Here is a 22665-nt window from a genome sequence, read left to right as displayed (position 1 = left end):
TTTTCAAACAAGAAATAAGAGAACAAATTGCCTGGCTTTTAATAATTTATTTTTCACTCAATAATTTTGCATTAATATCACATGCACGCTCAATGCAATTCATTTTTATTTATACTTTTTCAAATTAGTCATTTGCATATGGATATACGCAATCGTGCGATACACTCTGTGGAGTATCGGTATCGCAGACTTGGGTATACACGTAACATCATATTATTTTTTGCATATTTCCTCGCTCTCATATACATATACACGTCTACAGTAATAGTTTTCTCTTCTCCCCAGCCGCATCAACAGTTGCGCTGTATATATAGACTTTTCAAAATTTAAAATATTGCAAATTTCCCTATGATAGACTTTTGCTTTTATTTGGTCGAAAGAATCCGAGAATCATATGAGTGTAGCGCTGACAAAAATACGCTATAGTCTTGACAAAGTAAAGTGTGATTTACTTCGATTTTGTTTTTTTTTTATACATGCTGCGCTTTCGTCCAATTTTATTTATTCCCCTTCTCTATATATTATGTTCCCTCTACAGCGACTCTGTATAGCCTCGATACTTCTTTTTTTTCTTTTATCAACACTGAGAGATCCATTCGAAAATTGCCCTAGAATTCAATGACGTAACCATTTAGTAAAGATTATTAACTAAATGAACAGTTTGTTAAATAAACTATGTACGTATAAGCTACGCGATCGCAACTATTTCATTTGTTTTTTTTTTCAGTTATCATTTCTTGTCGTTATAATAATCGTGAACACTTTTTTTCTCTATATAATAGAATACAGAATCCGAGAGGATGCCCACCCCCATGTACTAATGGAGATCGTCCCCGACTTTTATTTTGTTTATTTATTTTTTTTATTTTATACACACACTAAGCTCGATCGATCGAACGCCGGCTAATTTGTTGCAGAGGGATGATGCATCCGCTTGCGGTTCGCGATCGAAAATATACTTGTAGATTTTTTTGCTCTGCGCACCTTCCTGCGCAGAAGTTTGCGATAGAAATAATACACATGCTTATAAATATCGAAATATGTTATTCATAATTATGTAATGTCTACGAGTTATCCTTCAGGAGAGAGTATTTTGAACTTGGTTGTCTGTGTCTTCTCTTTTTTTGTCGCGCAAAGCGCACTTTCATGCTAATATATGTCAATTTTACAATTTATACACGTACTTTTTTATGCATCGAAACACTTATACACTAGGTTACAATTTCATCGTAGTTTGCTTTGTTATTTGTATTTTTATCTTTTTTCTGTTTTGCTTTGTTATCTGTCGACATTTACGCTAAATGAAGGCATTGGTTTACAAGCATTCGCCCGGTTAAGTGGCTACGAGCCCATAAATATATGTGCGTGTATTTCAGATTCTTTTTTAAGAATAAATCGTCTAACGTGATGTCTATATTATATACTATGTAAGATGTTGCACATATACATCTAAGTGTTTTATACGAATCGGCATTATTCTGTCATAGAATGGCATTAGTGAGCAGGTACATCTTTGCGCTCAGCTCACAAAATCAAGAGAAATGACATATACGCTATAATTATGTACGATTAAATAACGTCAATAAATAAATTCAGCGCCTAGGTTTTTCACGGAGTTTACAAAAATAATTTGATTACATATTATGGGATCTAGGATCACCTTAATAAAGAATACTCGCGATTTCGAGGACGATTGGATTAAAATTGCGCAATGAAGGAAAAGCTTTACGGACTCTTCCTTGTCTCATGCGACTGTGTGTACACTTAAAAAAATAAAATTTTGATTTTCACAATTCGACGCTCGGCATGAAAAGGTGTAAACTTTCTTTTAACAAATGCCGCGCATCTACAAGTAATTGTTAAATAAAAACTCACTAAAACATCATTTGATTGTTTGAAAGTATATATAATCTACACACATTTTAAAATTAAACACTTGATGTTATAACATATAAACACTTGATGTTATAACATAACTTATTATCAAAGAGATGAACATAAAGACGTTTCCGCTAATCTCCGTGTTCGCGTCGAAAAGAACACTAAATTCTATAATACAATTGCCAATGTACGTAATAAGTCGTACATTTCATAAATTTCTTATATATCTATGTGCTCGCGGCGGCCTAACATCAACGCTTTACTTCTTTTTTGTTTTTAATTTGACCACTCAATAATGTATAACATTTCATTTTTATTTCCTGTCATACACGTGGCAGATTTTCGATCGGAAGAATTCATTTAACTTCGCGCAGCACGTCGGTGATATATTTTTTTCGTATTTGCGTGTGCAAGCACTATTTTGAGATCATAATAAACGATTCAACTGCGCAAACTATGTATAAATATAATAAAATAAATTGTACTAACGCAACCGAATGCGTAATGTTGTTTTTGCTCTATACAATTATTATGCTGTAGCCTTTTTTCGTGTGAATTCATGCTAAGATAAGATTATTGTAAACAGTGCTTTACTTTTTTTTTGTACTTCGCCATTTAGTTATACATTTTTTCTTCTGGACTATTGTTCATTTAGATGCCTATGTATTTGTTCGCTTGAAAACCAAGTGCAAAGAAAAGATAAAGCTATGATCTTGTAAATAAAGTTTTATTCTGTATATATAACGCATAATGTACAATTAGACGGATAAAAAATACTGCGAATACTTGTGTTGGATGGAATATAAAATAAAACTTCAGTGAACTAAGTCTGATCTGCTAAACTCCTCGACGTTACTGTCATATACACGAATTGTTAAATTGAAAAGAAAAACGAACAAAAGGATTTAATATCTAGAAAAAAAGAACAAGAGTATTTCGTTATTTTTGTATCTACTTAAAATATAAAGAGATCCAAATAATAATAACAACCAAAGAGACTTAAGGGTTGGATCGCAGAGCGTAAAAAGAGGCGTTTTCGCGCATTAATCGTGTAATTGAGAGGCTTTCAAGTGATCCGATGTTTTTTTTATTGATCTATCACCTCACGATGCATTTGCTCTTTCTCACACTCGAATATTGATGAACACCTAATGGCCAAATCGTATAAAATTTTTCAGCGATTAAAACGATCTTCACGTGATTACTCAGTAATTATAATATGTAATTATTATCGTTAACAGTTTAGAGTTTCGTCGACATAAAAGGTACCCCTGTAAACACAATGGTCCATTCTTTCTCTAGCTTTCTTTCTCCTTTCCGAGCTCATATATTTAATTTATACACACACACGCAAAAGCCATTTAATTTTTGTTTAGCGGATATCTTCGTCACGAAAATGCACATTCTCGTTTCACAGCGGCTCGCAGCTTTTGTGTCGAATGCCTTTTTTTTATTTACACGCATCAGCCTTACCTGCAGCGACAACGATATAAGACAATAGACGCGAGGGATTAAAGAATCTCGAAATTCGTTAATGTTCGTTACGGACGTTTTTGTGTTTGTATTTCGAAGGTTGTGCGTTGAAAATCTGCCTTTTTTATAAATGAAACGTTATTAATTTATTACACGACATGATTGATACAATGCTATATTTATAACATCAATTTCGTTCATAGCGACTATTTCAGATATAAAAAATATGTATGGTTCCGATAATATTGAGGAAATACAAGATCTTCATACTATTATTTGCAAATTAATTCTAATGATTTTCAACGCACAACCATAAAATATTAACGATTTATAAAATATCTAATTTAACAGCCAATTTTAGCCACAAAAGCGTCCGCACTTTCCTCGTAACCGCCTTTCTCAGATGCCCCACATCAAAGTGCAGCCTCTTCCTCCATCCTCCTCCTGCTAATCCGCTCCGGTTACCTGCATAAAGAGAATGTAGAGGGCGAGGCCAGCTCCGGGTACGTCGACACAGTCCTCTACTCATCTGCGCTTTTTCTTTTTGGATCGGCTGGCTTTCTTGGAAGGCAGCGCTGCGGAGACTTGCGACAGCATCGAGGCTGCACCGCTAGTACTATTTTTCTCGGTGAGCGCGCTAACGAAAGGCTCGCGATTCTCTTCCTCCGTATCCATGGGTACTACGAGGTTTGAGGTGCCAATGCCCGTATTGATCTCGTCAGAGGAGCTAGAACGCTCGACTAAAACGCCGTTCGTCTCCTGCTCGGAGTCGCTCTTCTTCTCAAATTCCTCGTCTAGCAGAAATGGTTCTTTCACGAACTCTTCGGAAGGCCCCTCAGAGTCAGCCTTTTTCGGAGTGAGATTGACTTTGAAGACAACGTTAATTTCGTCCGTGCTGTTTTTGCTTACATCAACGTTTTCCTTGTTGGCGTCCTCCTCGTCATACTCTACGCTTTCCACCTCGTACAGCGGCTTGGATTCGATTTCGTCCGTCTTCGGAATACTTACGCTCCTGCGTCTCACGATCGAGCTCCAAGAAGAGTTAACAGTCTGCTGGCACACCTCCTCTACCTCCTTATCCGCAGCCTCTTTATCCAACAGCCCACAGGCAGTCTCGCACTGCTCGAGGCTATCCAGTAACTGTTGTTGCTGAACCGTCGGCGGTGGTGGAGGTAGCTGCTGTGCCTGCTTTTTGTTTCTCTTGGACTTCTTCTTCACGAACTCTGGCGCTGCTACAAGAATCTGGCAATTGGGCTCGGGAACATTGGCAAAGCAACCGCTGCTTTTCTCCGCACGCTCCATTGCATCTATGTCTATGATCTCCACCATGTCCGGTAGGCTTAAGGATTCATCTTCGACCGACACCGACTGCTCTAACAGTGGAGGTGATGGTAGCGGCGAAGGAGACAGCAAAGGTGGCGGAGATGGCAAGGGCGAAGGCTCGCGTACCGGAGGTACAGGTGGCGGAGGTGCCACTACCGCATCCATGTTGATGATTTCAACCATATCACTGGCGGTACTGGCTAAAGAGCTTCGCTTCGAGCGGATCCGCGTCTTTTTGGAGTAGCTCTGCTGAACAGGCTCAGATTTTGCTTCCGGCATAGGCGATTTCGCCTTTGCCTCCTTGAAGCACTTAGTTTCTTTGGCGATCTCCGGAGCGAGAATCACAGGAGCAGGAGGTGTTGGCTGTGGCAGGTCAACTTCTTGTTGCTGCTGCTTTTCCTTGCTGCGCTTGCGTCCGTTGCCGCTAGTACTGCCGCTGCTGTTTTTGCGCTTCTCGCTCTCGGGAATATCGCAGTGCAGCACGTGTACCAGATCATCGTCGGAAGACAGAACACTGCTACCTCCAGCTGGTTTCTTCGTCGTCACCTTAGGAGTAACCACTATCAGCTCTTCCTTATTGATGTGCTCTAGATCGTCATCTGATAGATCAGCTTTACTGCTACTTCCTTCCACCAACTGGTAGCCCAGCTCTCTTCCCAGCGCGTTCTTTGCTTCCTCGGCAGCGGCTGCAGCGGCGGCGGCTGCAGCAGAACTCAGCAGCACACTCTTGACCCTTGCAGGCGGCGGCTGGACCACATTGCTGCAATCCGGTACAGCTCCTCGCTCCGCGCATAGGCTTGGACTACTGGGTACGTCTTTGAAAGCACCAACTCTATCTAGATCTACGGTGCTGCAATTGGCAGCACTAGCCGCCTCGGCACAGAGACTTCTCCGTTCCTTGACATCCTCAATATTCTCATCTGGAACGCTGTCGATGATCGCGGGCTCGTTGGCCGATCGCATCTCTGCGCAGATCTCAGTATGTTCCCGCAACGTCTGACCCTCGTCGTCGCAACAGTCGCTGCGCAATCCCGCCTTGCCTTCCTGCGCGCAGATCGACGGGGCCGAAGAGGTGGTGCCCAGAAGCGAAGTAGGTTCGTCGAACTCGTCGTTGTCCTGCGAGCTGGTCAGGGGTGACGAGGATGCCTCTTCTTCGTCCGCAGAGACAGTTATCACGGTGCCCAAGGGGTTGACGACCTTAGCTACCGGGTGACCCACCCTCTCAACTACCAAGCGTCTCCCTAGATCAACAGAAAAAGCCGTAGGCAGGTATCAGATATCAGTTTTTTTTTCGAGATTCTTTGGTATTGATTTTTTTGACTGACGGTTGTTGTTTTTTTTTTTAATTGTTTTTGGTAATGAGTGAGTGAGTGACGTGTTTTGATTTTATGACTATTTTTTTTTGTTTTTATTTCTTGTCATTTAATTCAAACAACTTATATCAAAGTAAAAGTTGTGGTAAAATCACTGTTTTCATGAACTACCATCAGATAGTTGCATAAATAGCGAGTTTTTGGATGCAAAGGATCGTGAGTTTTTATTTTGCATTAATTTACTAATCAGAGCAAAACTAAAACTAATACAAAATATGTATTCAATAATGAACATCTCGACAAGCATTCAAAAAGTATTAAATTTTCTCTTGTGATGATAAGTATTTAAGAGCGATGAAAAGTAATGTATGATGGCAAAAGTGTCATGAAGTGTGTAAACAACCAAGCCACTAATTCCTTCGATTTTCATTAAACTCGGTTCAAACTTTTTAGTTGCAAACAGGTTATGTAATAGTAGATAATAAAAATAAAAAAAAGCTTAAAGACATTGGCTTGCTAATGTGCTACGCCCGCGACTCTGTCCTACACCAACTGACTGTAGATAATGAATTAATAGCGAATGAATCAAAGTATAAAGAAAAAGAATAAAGCCTTCTATCAGAGGCAAGATAATGGATATGAAACTGAAAAAAAAAGAGATACATTGGTTTCCTACAGAGCCCAGGCACAATCGCTGTTAGTGATATTTAATGTTGCTAGTGTATAATAAATATATATGGAGAAAAACGTTCAGAAAGGTGCAATAAAGATACCTGCCTTCGGCTAGTTCTGTGTTCGCGTTTTACTTACGAGGTACAATAAAAACTAGCCACCATATCCTCAACCACGTGCATAAGGAATATTATCAACGCCACATTGTTTTTTTCTTTTATAGGTATTTACACTTAGGTAGATGTATGTATGTGCTAGTATAGTTATACTATAAGAGGCGCCATTGAGAATTATTTTTTCGCTAAATCGTTACAGCTCTGCGCTATGTAAACGCAAAACTAGAGTCGAGTATTATGAAATTAAAATTATGTAGATCAAAAACAAGAAATTCTATTTTATGGTATTTGCTGGATAAAAAAATGGAACGTAATGACAATACTTAGAAATAATGAAATATTAAGTCACTACTGACTGATGTGTATAACTGTGTATAATATAATGTCGAAAAACAAAGGCAAACTCAACAGTGACAAAAATAGCGAAATTGTTGCCAAGATTAAAAAAAGTCTCATGCGTACGCTAAATATGCACATAATGTATATTGCTCGGGTTACATATGATATTTCTCAATTGATGTGTTTTATGACATTAAATAAAGAGAATAATAATAATAATAATCATATGCTTCAGCTCTGAGTATGTTATTTAATACGTAAGTCTGGTATATCATATTACTGTGAGTAATGCTCGCGTCAGTTTGTGATATTCTGCGAAACTAGACGTACCTGTAACTCGATGGGGTGTTGAAGAGGTTTCGAGCATCGCCTCAGCGAGATCCTCCCGCAGCTGGTTTTCGCCGCTACAGATCACACCGACTTGCTCATGATCCCAAGCATCTCCATAAGCCTCTACGAATCTTGGTGACTGCTCATAACTGCCTAAAAATCATACGTTTATGAATCTCTGGGTATATTAGAATTCATAAATAAAATAAAAGTAAATGAAGGTGCTTACTTCCGGAACCATCGATAACTACGGGTACCAGTGGCCTGCTTGCCGTGTGCGGCATATTCACAGGATTGGACCTAGCTGGTCGCGAACCACTCGCTATTCCTACCTCCACGGTTTCTGCTTCTACTAGATTAGCTGCCACTCTAAAAGAAGAATTTCGATTCCATAAGATATGCCATAAAATGTACAATATAAAAAAAACGTTGAGAATAATTTAATTACCCGCTAGGTGCGTTATAGGTCTTGAAAACAAACTGAGGTCCCATCCACAGTCGGCGAGGAGGTCCAACGTGGGTAAAGATCTCGACTTGGCTAAGCCATCGACTTTCGTTGCTGTTCACATCTTGATCGTTCGACGGAGTCATTGGGATTCCGAGTAGTAGACTGGACGGTGGCAACGGGGGAACGATATCTGAAGAGCTCGTCGTTCTCAACAACGGCCACTGACCCTTGGCTTCAACTTCCAGTTCAATCGGCGTCTTGTCACATATTTTTTCTTTAGGCACACCTACATGAAAACGAAAGTTAGTTAAGAATTCAAAGAATCAATTAACATAATTCAAGTTTTAATGAATACATAGTTACTTGATGAAGCAGATAAATATTTTTCAACAAGTAATTAGAAAATGGTTTGCATTAATAAGTAAAGGACTTACCGGCAGCAGGTTTGGGATCCAAATCATATTGAATCATGTTACCGTGGCAAGCCATGATGTAGAGGGAGTCAACGGCTCGTTTCGTCAATTTATTAGCGGTGTCTCGTTGTGCGTAGATCCAAGCGCGAGGTGGTGCAAAGCAGGCGCATATTTTTAACGGCAGAGTTACGCTATCATCCGAATGAAGGCGTTGTCTTTGTTGTACTCTAAAATAGTAAGTTTCCATTAGTATCATCCTTCGTTATATAGATTTTAACACTGAATCGTTGGTCGATCTAATAAAAGTTAGATCAATGTCCAAATATTTACTGTGTAAACGAAATTTTTTTGAAATTCTTTACCTTGGTTGTGGTTGGCTGCTGGTATGGTTTAAGCTCGACGGCTGCCTGATTTGAGCTAGCGGATGCAAGATAGTCGGATGCGGATACGGGGGTAGTCGAGGGTTTGTGTAGGGATAAACAAAGAGCGTCGGCTCAGCGTGTGAAACAGGTGAATGGGAGCGCGCCCCGTCATCCGTTAATCCGGCGCTCTTGTGAAACCTGGACATACGGTTGACTACATGGGGTAAGGAGTGGGTGCGAACACCTACAGGGCCACCATATGGGGCTACAGGAAAGACGTGAGTGGTACCGCGGACAGTGGAAACAGCTGCCCAGCGGGCATCGCACGAAAACGTCATGTCCTGAACCTTGGCGGTCGTGTCACCCCGATGGAGAACATACAGGTGGTACACTGCTGCTAGACTTGGTCCAACTGGATGAGGTTGTATTCTACAAGCAAAATAAAAATAAATAATTATTGATGCTACATATATTTACATTATAAAAACGTATTATATAGCTCGTGACTCATAAGCTTTTTATGACTAGACGAGAGCTGGTTTTAATGTTTATGTATTCAATGTCGAAAAAGTTATTATAGAGCTGAATTTTCAAAGCCGACTAAAAGTGAAATCAACGAATTATTTTATTTTGCAATGCGCAAAATACCTGAACACGTGAAAATCGTGCCCTCGCTTATCCGCCGTCATCAACAACGCGCCGGTCTGATCGAAGGTCATGGCCACGATAGCTTCGCTGTGCGCGGTAAAGTGTGCCACAAAAGTCTCAATACTGCCATCATCTATCTCCTTTTCCTCTTTAGCGGCTTGCAGATCGAGGATCGACACGACACCCGGCTGCGAAGAGTCTGTGGAGTTGCTGTTATTCAACGCGGTCATAGGCGAGACAGAGTTGCCTGTGAGACTCGAAGCCACCGTCTCGCCAAGCCCACGAAGACCTTTACCCAGAGACTTGGCAGCGTATAGAACCGTCGCCGTGTAACTGGAGACTCCCTCGCCCTCGCTCCCGCCACTGCTTCTGCGACCTGGGACCAGCTTCTTCTCACTGGAAAATAACCGTTTTCGCACTTAAAACCAATTTTTCTAAAAATAATTATAAATCTTGTTAAACTGCTTCTTACCCATAAGCCAACCACCTGGTCCCTAGAGCAACAGGGTTGGGATTGGGTCCTGGGCTAAAGTAACAAGTGGTGATCGTCAGCACATCCTCGAGAGTCTTGGCATCAAACACCGCGATCCTCTCGGGAAAGGTGACGACGATCGAGCGCTTGTTGGCGAGAACATCGCAGACCGGACTCTTGAACTTGATGCTCTTGACCTGTTCGCCAGTCTTGAGCGATATGAAGCTGACGCTACAGAATTGGGGCCCGGGCCCCGCAGAGTCGCAGATCGCTACCATCGGTCGCTTCACCTTAAACGGATCCTCCCGCTCGCGCTCGCCGCACCTTGGACTTGGTAAAATGCGCAGGGTGCGCACCATACCCTGTCGCCAAGATAGAACTTCCGTCGCTTCGCCCGAGGCTGCAATAAGCCATACCTACAAGGATGGAATAAATTTTTAATTCTTCTTTCATTCGTCGAGCATTAAAAAAATATAGTATGACCTACCTGCACTCCAGTAGTGTAACCCAGGACCAGTAACAATGGAGGTATTCTGGATCCCTCATTGTAATCAGGGAAGAAGGCAGGATCATTGACATCTGCATACTCAAATCTGGCCCATGTTATGGCCTCCCTGTTGTCTGAGTTTGGAGAACTGCTGCTGTAAGCCTTGAGACAACCAGCACAAACGAGTTACTCATAAATTCATAACAATTAATAACAGCAGCAGCAGCAGCAGCAGCAGCAGCTATAAGTAAGTGTATGCGCAATGCTGATGCAATTGAAAGGGTCCCTCACCTGTGGCACTATATCATTGATGATCCCAGCCATGCTGTCGATGATGGACTTATCGCTGATGGGCTGGGGCAATACCACCTGGGCATTCTTGTGCCCACCAGCCCTTCTTGGTGAATCCGCTGACATTGTGCTTGAAGGCCTCTCTCATGTAAAGCCAACACGATGTCCACCTCCTGCGAGAAGAGAAAAACAAACGATCAATCTCTAATGCAAGCGCCTTGTACAGACAACAACAAAAAAAGCACAGGCTACACGCACACAGAGACGATGACGCGCTGTCACGCATTAGATCATCGCGCAAAGGTCAGCAACAACGGCCGCCGTCCGTCTCTTTCTCGCTTTGGCCGTTGGCCGCACTCGGTTATACGTTACATTATTACACAATGCCACAAAGCCGTCAAGTATACCTAATAGGTAAGTGTAATAACCGAGAATGCACGGTATAGCGCTGAGAGAATGCAGAGAAAGGAATCGGAGCTCTCGGCGCTCTCGACGACGACGCACAGCTGTTTGCCCCCACTACCGAGCCACCGCTGCCCTTGTGCATGTGTATTATTGGTATTAGTCCCCGCCGCAGCAGTGGCGAGAGAGCTTTAAACTAAACTACTGCGCGTTCGCCCACCTTCCTATCTCTACTACTTTACACTGGCCACCTTCGTTCTTTCGTCACCCTCTCGCTCCCTCCCACCCCTTGTCTCTTGCGCAGAAGCTTCTGCTGGAAGTGCGAGACAGCAGCGGTAGCTTGCCAGGACGGCTAAAATAGCAGTAGCCTCTTGGAAACAGAGTCATTATATAGCGAGCTATATAGGATAGAAGGAGAGGTAGAGAGAGAGAGAGAGAGAGAGAGAGAGAGAGAGAGAGAGAGAGAGAGAGAAAGAGGGAGAATCGAAGTGGCGCGTTGCACACACAAAGAACACTGTTATCGTATATATATATATATCATAAACACGGAGAGCGAATCGTCGAATCAGCGGAAATTCGAGCTGCACTCGCGTCGTCATCGAGGAAACAATCAAGCCGTGGATTCACCCACATCACGAACACATAGTCGCCCGCGCTCGCGCAAGCCTCGGCAACAAAGGATTCCACGAATATAAGGCCTCACCTCTCAGCTGCAGCCGTCGATCCCCAGCGCTGCAGCAGCGGACACGGAGCGTTCCTCTCTCTCTCTCTCTCTCTCTCTCTCTCTCTCTCACTCTATTGCGTCTTCATTTCGCGCTCTCCTCTCCCTGCAGTTCCTCTCAACTCGCTCCTTCTCTCTCTTCGCTCTTGTACGTAGATTAGCGGCACTGGCTCGACAAAGGGGAGCTGGAGGCGATCGTCCCTCTGCTGCAGGCACTGACGTTACTGCGCGACGACTCGCTATTTTTCTCCGTTTTTCCGTCGTTCTGCGCTGCTCCGACCCGACACAAACACTGCCGTCTGCCAGCCAGAGAGCGCGAGGCGCGAGCTGCCGTTTCTTTCCTATCCCTACTCTACTGAGTACTGATTATACTTTCGCATATACACACATCTGACATCTGTCTCGCTCTCTGTCTCTCTCGCGCACTACTGCGCTTGCGCGAGCTGGCTTCGAATGTATATATATATATATGTATATAGTAAACTACTGTAGCGCATATAGCGAATATGTGCGGTGCTCGAGTGTGTAATGCGTGTGATGATGTTAAAAATCGTGCGCTCACTCCGCGCTGTCTCTCGCGTCCGTTCCCCCGAATTAGGAATGTTAACATGCAAGCTCGGCCCAGAGGGCGCCTTGGTTCCCAGCCCCCAAACTTGTGTTAAATGCATGCCTATATATATGTGTGTGTGTGTGTGTGTGAGTTAGGTCACGTGATACACACACACGCACACGCAAGAGCGCGCCCGTGATCATATACATATATATAGATATACATTTAACACGGGTTTGGGGCTGGGAACCAAGACGCCCTCTGGGCCGAGCTTGCATGTTGTTTGGGGCCTATGGGCGGGGTCCAGGAAGCCCTACCAAAAAATCCTTCCATTAAGCAACAATTAAGAATTAATTAAATAGATCCAATAGTGAAAGTGATAGTGCTGACTCGCTACAACAAAACTCGGGGACCGTTATTACAAATCCACACATTCCAGACCGTGATCAGTGTAATAAAGACTACGATAAAAATGATAAAAATTTATTCAATTTCGCGAGACTAAATTTTTGTTAAATTTTAAATTAATTCCGAGAGTCAAACAATTAAACTATAAACTTGCGAAAGTCTACTTCCGAGTTATAGATTAAAATTATTATAACAAAATCTAAGAAAATTGATTCTTCTGCTGAGCGAAGTGTTCGCGCCAGTTTATTCGTAGGATACTAGGAACGGGAATACTGGGGATGTGCTTAATAAAGACACCGAATGTAACTCTAGAAATAAGACAAATGTATTTTTCCGAACTTAGATTAGAAGCGACTTCCTATAGGTAGGCGGCCAGGTCGTGTGACTGAGAGCGCAACTTGCGATCAAGCTCCTCTCGCGCGCCTGCCACGCCGCGTGGTGGTTCGCCAGGGGGCGCGAATACATTCTTTCTGAAGCGTCTTCTTAAAAGGAATTAAATGGAAAGTTATATTTGACCAACGGACTTGATGTTTACAAACGCTCATTCGGCTACATCGCGGCTTGCCTCGAAAGTGACTTCCGATAATCAAAATAAACATCTGAACTGTAGTAAGTCGAATAGATACATTCCTGAATAATACCACAGTTAATACAATGTTCTGCCAAAACAAAGTACTCAAACTCTCTACTCTACTAGTTACTTCAACAAATAGTTAGAAAAAGAACTACTCTTCAAAAAAAAACTCTTCCTCATTCGACACTCAAGAACCAAGAACCACTCAAGGACACAGGAAAGACAAAGTGCGAATTATTCGCCCCAAACCTTCGCGCACGGATTCAACTTGCTTAATTCTACGTGCTCCTATAAGGCGGGCGGAGAAGATCCGCTAAATCCGAAAGGAGAACAATCAAGATCCACTCCAATAATTGAAAACCACTCCAAAAAGCCACTCAAGGACCACAGGGCGTATTTACCTGCCACACCACTAAACAGCGATCGGCTCGGCGAATTGACGCAAGTCAAGCAGCCTAGGGGATCCTACCTCCGCTACCAACCTGCAAAAAATGCATGTTAACATTCCTAATAAAAACGAACGCGAAGCAGAAGCGAAGCCTATACTGACGTATATAGTTGTTGTTGCTGCTGCTGCGAGTGGGAGAGAGGACAATCAGCTGATGAGCTCGCGCTCGTTCTTTCTCTTGAATGCGTGCGCGAGTCAATATAAGTGCGAGTTTGTAATTGGCCTACGGCGAGGATAGATGGGGGGGGGGGAATGCGTGTTTGCGTTGTGATACTGTTTTTCGGTAGATGTTTATTTCGGAGAATTTGTCGCGGATGTTTGTCTATAAGATATAGATAATATGGTATGCGTCGGGGGGGAGAGGAATTAGCCGCTGTTGATCATGCATAAATGAGAGTTGCGTCTTCATTCGCGTTCTTTTCGATTCGCATTACTATACAATGCGTTGGATACAATTAAATTTTTAGAATGCTCCGAAATACGACAACGGACGACGACACGAATGTTACAAGAAACACGAATATCAAGCAAAAGATGCCGCTTACCGCAATTTTATTCCTAATAACTTCGTTATCGATCACGAGCGCGAGCAATCTCAATGTCCTCCTCGTGATCGTCGACGACCTGAGACCGGCTCTGGGCTGTTACAACGATCCGAAAGCTTTTACTCCAAACATGGATCGACTCGCCGAAAGAAGTGTCCTGTTCGATAAAGCCTATGCACAGGTGCGGTATAAACTTGGAAAAAAAAGAGACTATAATTTACATTGATTATTTCGAATAAATCAGCTGACGCTTATGATTTCTCTTTGCAAATCGACAGCAAGCTCTGTGTGCTCCCAGTAGGAATTCTCTCCTGACCAGCCGAAGACCCGACACGCTGGGGCTTTACGATTTCTACAGCTACTGGAGAAAAGTCGCCGGGAACTTCACAACCCTACCTCAGCATTTCAAGAGCAACGGCTACACCACCGCATCGCTCGGCAAGGTTTTTCATCCCGGTGCAGTGATTTTAATATACGCGCAACCCGATCTTCTTAGCCAAGAAAGTATACAGATATTTTTAAAGTTTAATACACGTCAAACTTTTAGGCGCAAGTTCCAACGGTAACGACGACAGTCCGTACTCCTGGAGCGAAAAGCCATTTCACCCGCAGACCGATCGCTACAAAGACGCGCCCGTTTGCGGGACTCGAAGTTCATCACCAGCTAGTAATCTCGTAAAAATCCATTTCGACCGTATACTCTATATACTACGAGTAGTCTTATATCTCACTTCCAGATTTATCTGTTGCATGGAATCTGTGCATAATGCTCTACTCATACTCTCTGTCTTGCATATCTCGAGACTATCTATACTCATATTATAGAGCAACGCTTTTGGTGCCTGACGCTCTCTATATATATAATATTCACAAAGTAGATACTCCTATGCTTGGTAAGGCTGCACTTTCAGATCGCCTGAGCTTACAATTTTGGCGATACTTATTCTTATATGTACATCGTTTCGAATTACGCGCAGGTGTGTCCCGTTCGCGTGTCTTCGATGCCAAACTCAACGCTACCCGACATAGAAACTCTGAATGCGGCCAAAGCGTTCTTGAGCGGAAACAGGCGAGAGCCTTTCTTTTTGGCTGTCGGTTTTCAGAAACCACACATTCCTTTGAAATATCCTAGACGCTTCTTAAGTAATTGTTTCGAATTTTCATTAATCGAGTAGAGTTTACATTATTATTTGTATGCTCAAACAAAATTATGAACTTGCAGAGTACCATCCTTTGACAAAATTTTCGGTGCCGAAAAATTACGAGTGGCCATTGAACGTCAGCAGTGTTGCCTACAATCCTTGGACGGATTTACGTCGTCGAAGCGACGTCGAGAAACTGGGATTGGAGTGTCCCTGGGAGAAGATACCACGTAATAATACAAACAATTTTTGCATAAAAAAGTTAATTTTATATATCTTTGAACTTTCAATATCTCTCACATTTCTTTTATATCAATTGATGATCGCTTATTAATACTTATGCGCTTTATGCGCGTTTATGCTAGAATGTCATGCACAATAATATTACTGTTTACAATAATGCTATTATACTTAATTTCACAGAAGACTATGGCAGACGGATCATTCAGTCTTATTATGCCGCAGTGACTTACGTAGACGATCTCGTAGGAGATCTTCTGAACGAACTTGAACGCTTGCATTTAATGAATCATACTGTAGTCATTTTAACGTCTGATCATGGTAATTTGCTTTGATACATACACATAAAGTCTTACACGATTCCGTTTTGAGTCGTCTTCATTCAGTCAAATGTAGTTAAAACTAATTTTTTTTTTTCTATAACTTGCACCGTTAATACTTTTCGTACTGTTTTTATCATTTTATATATATTTTTTTTCAATACAGGTTGGTCTTTGGGAGAACACGCTGAGTGGGCAAAGTACAGCAACTATGAAGTGGCTTTGCGAGTACCATTGCTCATCTCTATTCCAAACATTACTTTTAGAGTAAACGATAAGTTTGAATCGTCGGATTATTGTCGGTTGCAAAGTATGATCGTTCAAGAACCTGTCGAATTGTTAGATATCTTTCCAACAGTAGCAGAACTTGCTAATGTTAAGATTTCGACGTGTCCAAACGAGATATCACATTCAAGAATTTCTGATCTTTGTACTGAGGGATCCTCCTTAGTTCCCTTGATCAAAGCTGCCTTGACATGCAAGGTACATCAGAATCTCTTATATACTAAAAATATGCTCAGCATAATTCAGCTATGTAGTTATTACTTACGTAACGGTATTATATAATTTTAAACTATACATTAACTCTCTTCTAATAAGGTAACAATCTGGTAACTCTCGAAAAACAATTCAAGTAAATTTTCTCTTGTACGTCTTAGTCGGTACCCTGGAAGATTGGAGCGATTAGTCAATACCCACGTCCTGGCCTACAACCATCCTGTAAACCAAGTAGCGATGAGCCTCGTCTTCGCGAGATCAGAATCATGGGCTATACTCTACGTACGCTTCGCTACCGGTACACGGCATGGGTGGGCTTTTCACCAATAACCAAGACACCTGATTGGCGTGAGATCTTTGCGGAGGAGATGTACGATCATAAAATTGATCAAGAAGAAAACATCAACGTGGCTTATTCGAAGCGCTTCGAGAGAGAAAAGAGCGAATTGAAACAAACGTTAATGACAGGACGGACAGCAAGATAAATCTTTACCTGTGTACAACTAAATAAAGTTATCTTCGGTTTAATCGATTTGTTCCATTTCGTATCCTTAGAAAAATATAATCCTGGAGTATATCTTTCTAAAAATTCACCTACACCAAATCTACTCCGAACCTTCTTAATACAAATTTGGAAGCGGCAGAATTATATCGTCAACTGTTGGGTCCGCAACAGCCGCAGGTGGAAGTAAATTTTCTGCAGACGTAGTAGATTGTTCGGAAATTTTCTCGGGAACACGTTTCTTTTGGTTTGCTTTTAAAAGTTGAGACTGCTTTTCCTCTTGATATTCGAACCAAGCCTGTTTTCGTTCGTCTTCGTCCAATTCCTCTTCTTCCTGCAAGCAATAAATAATTTGTACTGTATGTAATTTATATATAATCACTTAATCTAGAAAAAAGTCTAGTCTCCAATCACCTTATTTTCTAATAATGAATCGTGCTCGAAGAACTGGTAAACGTAATTCTTAAACTTGAGGAAGACATCGGCAAGAACGTGATCTTTTGGCACATTGAGTATCGGTTGGTCATCCAACGTCTCTAACTTATATAACTCGGCAAGTTCGGTGTCACGATAATGACGTTCGATTTGATGTTCATCGAGGACTCGAAGAGACAGTGAAAGCTTTGTCACTTGTCGGTTGTAAATTTTTTGTTCCATTGTACCGGCGCTTAGAAAACGGTAAATGTAACAGGGCTTGCTTTGTCCGAATCTAATTAAATATATTAATTATTAATACAACTGTGAAAATAATAAAAAGTAGATTCCAGGCGAGCTTACCTGAATATTCTAAAAATACTCTGTAGGTCATTAGATGGATTCCAACTAGGATCGAAAATAACAACGCGGTTAGCTCCAATAAGGTTTATACCTAAACCTCCAGCCCTCGTTGAAATTAAGAAAAGCCTTGCTCGTTTATTATTCGGATTGTTAAAAGTTTTACACATAGAGTTCCGTTTTTCTGAATTGACAGACCCGTCCATCCTGAAATAATCAAGACCCCGTTTCCATTCGTCTTGAAAATTGAAGAGATCATTAGTGAAACCGTTCTGTTTTGATTGCGAATCGATGTGCTTCAAGAAGATTTCTATCAAATCGAGTGTATTCAAGCATTGAGAAAATAACAATCTGAAAGTATACGTATTAGTTAAAAGTAAAACGAACGGTGAAACTTCAATCGAATATTCTTACATTTTATCTCCTTCCTTTTTGCATCTTTCTAAAATTCCGTATAGAAAGATTAACTTGTACGATTGGGTGAAGTCAAATCGCTGATCGTCTTTAACAAACCTCGACCACCAATATTCTAAAATGACGCATAAAAGTTATATTTTAAGCTGCATATAAAGTTTCAAAACGTCTATTTTTTCGACGAAACTTACCTTCTTCAGCCTGGCTAAAATCACCATTTCGAAGATTCTTTGCTTTATTATTCTTATTGCTTTTATTATTCTTTTGATTAGCTTTAGCTTGGAGTTGCATATTTGTTGGATGAGCAATTAATCGCTTGATTTCATGATAATTCTTAAACAATCTGCAGTGCTTTGCATCGGCCCTGTTAAGTGTAAATAACATATTGTCAATATTATTTTGCATTTACAAAATACTTTTTTTTTTTTTTATTAACCTGGCAATGTTTTCAATGAAAAATCTGTACATCTCAATCTGCAATTCGCTTAATCGAAGCAAAATCACGTACTCCTGCTTGGGTGGTAAAAACGGCGTAAGCACCGCGTAATCGCAGCGCTGAACGCAGCCTTCTAACATCCTATGAAGGACGTGAGCTCTGTGCTTCATGAGCTTCACGTCTTTCGCGGTAGAGTTGTCAAACTGACCATTGACTATTGGATTACCGAACCTATTTAGAAATTCGATTTTGTTACCAAGAAGATTTGGCTTTACAAACTGTACCATGCAGTGATCTGCAAAGAAAATATTATATTTGTCACAACTATTCAAATAGATTTAAGTAATGGTTGCAACTTTACATACATTCACTCAAGTTATTCTGAAGTGGCGTGCCCGTAAGTATAACTCTCCTTTTGGTCCTTACACATTGCATCCTCTTAGCTATCTGAGACCCCTCATTCTTTAGCAAATGTCCTTCGTCGCAGACTACGAAATCAGCACCAGGATTTAGTAAATATGACCTCATTTTTTGGCTACGCTGGAGACTCTGTTTTTTATCGTCGGATGTGAACAATCGAAACATTTCGTAGCTAAGGACCAAGACTCCACCAAGGTCGTGCCAAAACTTCAGTTGGGAGATTCTACTCGATGTCTTTTTGATTCTAAATGAGTAATATTTTATTTTTCGAAAATATTTTGAATTTAGTATGTAGATTTTAATAAAAATTCAAACATACTGCGTCAAGTCGTAAACACGAATTCTTTTGTTATTTTCGGCATGCTTCAGCCACATGTCAAACTCCTCCACCCAATTAAGTATAGTATTCATCGGGCACACAACCATAACAGTGTTGACTCCTGTATCTCTATTCACCAGTATTGTATGTACTAGTGTGACAATCTGGAAGGTTTTACCTAGGCCCATACAATGCGCGAGAATGCAACCAGAACCCTCTGAGTTTTTGACTTGCTCTAAAGTCTCAAAGCAAGATTCCCACATAAACTTTACGCCTTCTGCTTGATGGGGTTTCAGGAACTTGACTAGACCTCTATCCACTTTTATAAGATCGACTTTTTTATCAATGTCAAAGTCTAAAACTAAGGTATCCTTTTCTTTGTTTTTTTCTGTTAATAATTCTTGAAGCTGAAAAAGTGTGTTTATGTTTTAATTTTTATCTTTTATGTTCGATCGTGAAATAATTATTTTTGAACCATTACTTGTTTTTTACGTTCAGCCAGACGTTGCAGACGATTTTCTTCATCTTTACCAGCTCGTCTTGTTCCTTCAGCCACTTCTTCGTCGTGAAATACTTTGCGGATGTTTCGCCGACCGGCCGGTTTACTAGGAGTAACCGCATTACTTACCACTACTTTTTCTTCCCTTTTTTTTTATAGAAAAATAAACAAAAAATTAGTTCAAAATTAACAAAAATAACATTCAGATTTTATGTTTACAAAAAGAAGATAAAGAATTTAATACTAACGAATTTGTAAGAATTCCCGTTACTTGAGAAGTAGCAGACAATTGTGAGCTACTCCTAACTATTTGACAGTCTTCAGAATCCGAACCATCACTAAATGAATTGTTTAAAGAAGATTTATCTGTACTATTCAGCGATTGCGAAACATTTAATCGATTTCTTTTGTTTCTTCTTTTCGTAATAATTATTGGCTTAAGATCATTGTCACTGTCAGAACTGTAAACAAATAGTCACTATTTATGTTAAAACCAAATCGATCATGTTTTAAAAAAATATTAAATTAAAATAATAACTAACTCTGCCTTCATAGGTATAGCATTTTGACCAGTCTTTTTCTTTTCATTTATGTCTAAATCATTTAATTTAAAATTTAAAACTTTATCTTTTGTCCACTCTGGTTTTACTCTTCTGTCATCATCACTGCCAGGAGTATCCGAATTGAGATTCTGCACAGCTTCTTTTATTTTATTTTTCTTCTTTTCGTGCCTACTATTTTCATCATTATCATTACTATCATCTTGATCTAACTCAAAGTCTGTGCTATCGTCTGAAAATAACAATAGTAATAAATAAATAATACCTTTATAGTTGTATTTTGATGTTAAAAAATATATTCTTTACCAGATCTTAATAATTGCTGCTTTACACTTTCTTCATTTTGCTCAATCAACAACTTATCTACATTTAAATCATTATTATAAGCATAATAATTATTATTAGTACTCCTTTTTTCACTATTGTCATCAGATGAAGAATAAAAGCTGCTAACTTCGCTAATTGAAGAGCTTGTTTTAAATTTTTTATTTTTTCTCTTTACTTTATAATTATTTGATAAAGATGGTGAAGATGAATTACTGCTTTCATTTGTACTTGATTCATCAGAGAAAATATAACATCTTTTGTTTCTAGGTTTTTCAAGATCATCTAAATTGATCAGCCTACAATAGAATTTTTCATTACATCAAACTATTTGGTATTTTATGTTAAAAAAATTATACTCAAAAAGATTTCATAAATTACCTTGCAAATTCATACTCATCTATAAACTTTTTATTTTTAGTTGGAAGAGATTCTTTCTTGTACTTGTAATTTTCTTCTGATAAACGCTCCAGGACTACTACACAATTAGAATCAGATAAAAAATTTGTGTTTGTCGGAACTGCTACATTACTGTTGCATACACTGGGAGAAAAATAAGTTTCAACAGAATCAATACTTGAGTTGAAACATTCATTCTTCTTTGACAGTAGATCGTTCTCATCTGAGACTATTGAATCATCTGATATTATGATTGATTCATTTTGAATAGAAGTTGGACTAGTAGACTTTTTTTTTTTACTTTTATTAATAAACACCGCATTGTTTGATTCTTTTTCAGAAGATTTACTTGCAATTTCTTCATCTTCATTACTATCATTATCTGTTTTTCTTGATTTCGAATACCTTACTTCATTGACTATTTCAATATCAGATCCATACAAATCTTCAATTTCAATGATATATTTATCATGAATAGATTTGAAACTTGGCAATGACTTTGTATTTTCATCTTCCTTCAAAATTGTATTTTCTAACAATACGGCATTTACTTTCAAACAATCTTCCAACCACTGGTGATAAGAATGTAAAAAATTGTGTCTTGCGGTATTAATGATTTCTTCTGAACTCAAAAAGACAGTTAAAACCTTTTTTGCAGTGTTTTTGACATCGTCTAGATTATTTAACTCATTTTTAGCACAGCTAATAACCATGTCCATATCACTACTTATATTAGTAGCAATTCGATGCAATTCGCTAGCTGTGTCTATGATGCATTGAATGTATGCTGTTTTATAAATTTCTTCTAATATAACCATCATGTAAATGTATTTGTATATTTGTATCAAACATTATTCTGAAATCATTTTATATACAAGTATTTGAAAATTGAATCTTGTTCACTTGACATTCACAGAAATAACAATAGACTTATTTAATACAAAATAATATTAATTAAATTACTGCACTTTAATTCTATGGAAATTCCCAATTTTAGTTTATTCAGTTTTTAACAAATGGTGAACCATACATATAACATTGTCTATGTTGCGGTGTTTTTTAGGTTATGTTTATTAAAAGAGTATATGCAGGGAGACATAGGGGCTATTACACGTAAAAAGCTCACCAAGGAACAGCAGCTGACAGCCAATCAGAAGCAACCTTTAAACGGACTCATTCCTTCATGTTCTCTCCCCACCACCTCAATAAGGAACAAGCCCGTTTAACGCTTACTTCTGATTGGCTGTCAGCTGCTATAACTTCTTACGTGTGATACCCCATAGACTATAGGGTATATAGTATATACTTTATCGCTGTCATATATATTCATTATATATATATCTATGAATCCTAAAATTGTTGTATCGATGCACGAACTTACCGATATATAAGTAACTAATGTTTTTAATTTTGAAATATTTATTTTTTTTGCAATACAACAAAGATATAAAAAATAAATGTAGTGATTTCAGGGCCTGCAATGATTAGATCACGAAATATTTGATTGGAAAATTGTACGTATAATAATTTATTTCATATATACTTCAAAAGTTTCGGCTCAAGCGGGATAATTTTCAAAATTTTTAGATCTTTCGTATAATC

The 22665-nt window shown here is 39.7% G+C and overlaps 3 protein-coding genes and 1 long non-coding RNA gene across 9 annotated transcripts; 2 read left to right on the top strand and 2 right to left on the bottom strand.

The window, feature by feature from the left end:
• Nucleotides 1-27: 27 nt before the first annotated feature.
• LOC100119410 (breast carcinoma-amplified sequence 3 homolog) lies at nucleotides 28-13599 on the bottom strand. 4 transcript variants are annotated; one of them, XM_031927399.2, is made up of 12 exons: nucleotides 13473-13599; nucleotides 11674-12043; nucleotides 10569-10741; nucleotides 10278-10439; nucleotides 9791-10206; nucleotides 9319-9714; nucleotides 8671-9099; nucleotides 8330-8535; nucleotides 7896-8181; nucleotides 7677-7816; nucleotides 7448-7600; nucleotides 28-5918 (listed from the first exon to the last, which is right to left on the bottom strand). In XM_031927399.2, the coding sequence occupies exons 3-12, from the start codon at nucleotides 10692-10694 to the stop codon at nucleotides 3880-3882; spliced, it is 4353 nt and encodes a 1450-aa protein (XP_031783259.1). In that variant the 5' UTR covers nucleotides 10695-10741; nucleotides 11674-12043; nucleotides 13473-13599; the 3' UTR covers nucleotides 28-3879. The 4 variants fall into 4 exon arrangements, with proteins under 4 accessions (XP_031783259.1, XP_001603193.2, XP_031783260.1 ...); XM_031927400.2 differs by having other exon boundaries at nucleotides 715-5918; nucleotides 11765-12043; XM_001603143.6 differs by lacking the exons at nucleotides 11674-12043; nucleotides 13473-13599 and adding an exon at nucleotides 10827-11443 and having other exon boundaries at nucleotides 681-5918.
• Nucleotides 12523-16944, top strand: LOC100119376 (iduronate 2-sulfatase). Of its 3 annotated transcripts, XM_001603113.6 has the most exons (8): nucleotides 12523-14397; nucleotides 14495-14672; nucleotides 14764-14891; nucleotides 15194-15359; nucleotides 15439-15588; nucleotides 15782-15919; nucleotides 16085-16401; nucleotides 16578-16944. In XM_001603113.6, exons 1-8 carry the CDS (start codon nucleotides 14140-14142, stop codon nucleotides 16899-16901), a joined length of 1659 nt encoding a protein of 552 aa, XP_001603163.2. In that variant the 5' UTR covers nucleotides 12523-14139; the 3' UTR covers nucleotides 16902-16944. The 3 variants fall into 3 exon arrangements, with proteins under 3 accessions (XP_001603163.2, XP_031783262.1, XP_016839229.1); XM_031927402.2 differs by lacking the exon at nucleotides 15782-15919 and having other exon boundaries at nucleotides 13843-14397; XM_016983740.3 differs by lacking the exons at nucleotides 14764-14891; nucleotides 15194-15359 and having other exon boundaries at nucleotides 14044-14397; nucleotides 14495-14720.
• Nucleotides 16005-22471, bottom strand: LOC100119340 (transcriptional regulator ATRX homolog). Its single transcript, XM_016983739.3, has 13 exons — nucleotides 21046-22471; nucleotides 20647-20963; nucleotides 20323-20572; nucleotides 20029-20241; nucleotides 19763-19925; nucleotides 19282-19688; nucleotides 18908-19206; nucleotides 18543-18837; nucleotides 18298-18470; nucleotides 18107-18221; nucleotides 17696-18043; nucleotides 17333-17627; nucleotides 16005-17252 (listed from the first exon to the last, which is right to left on the bottom strand). The coding sequence occupies exons 1-13, from the start codon at nucleotides 21882-21884 to the stop codon at nucleotides 17037-17039; spliced, it is 3930 nt and encodes a 1309-aa protein (XP_016839228.2). The 5' UTR covers nucleotides 21885-22471; the 3' UTR covers nucleotides 16005-17036.
• Nucleotides 18691-19297, top strand: LOC116416928. Its single transcript, XR_004227227.2, has 2 exons — nucleotides 18691-18939; nucleotides 19011-19297. It is a non-coding gene; the product is annotated as an uncharacterized LOC116416928 (long non-coding RNA).
• Nucleotides 22472-22665: the final 194 nt, after the last annotated feature.

Source organism: Nasonia vitripennis, chromosome 3 (assembly GCF_009193385.2).
Source record: "Nasonia vitripennis strain AsymCx chromosome 3, Nvit_psr_1.1, whole genome shotgun sequence".
Lineage (NCBI taxonomy): Eukaryota > Metazoa > Arthropoda > Insecta > Hymenoptera > Pteromalidae > Nasonia > Nasonia vitripennis.
The sequence above is the reverse complement of the archived record's forward strand: the minus strand, read 5'-3'. Positions and strand labels throughout refer to the sequence as shown.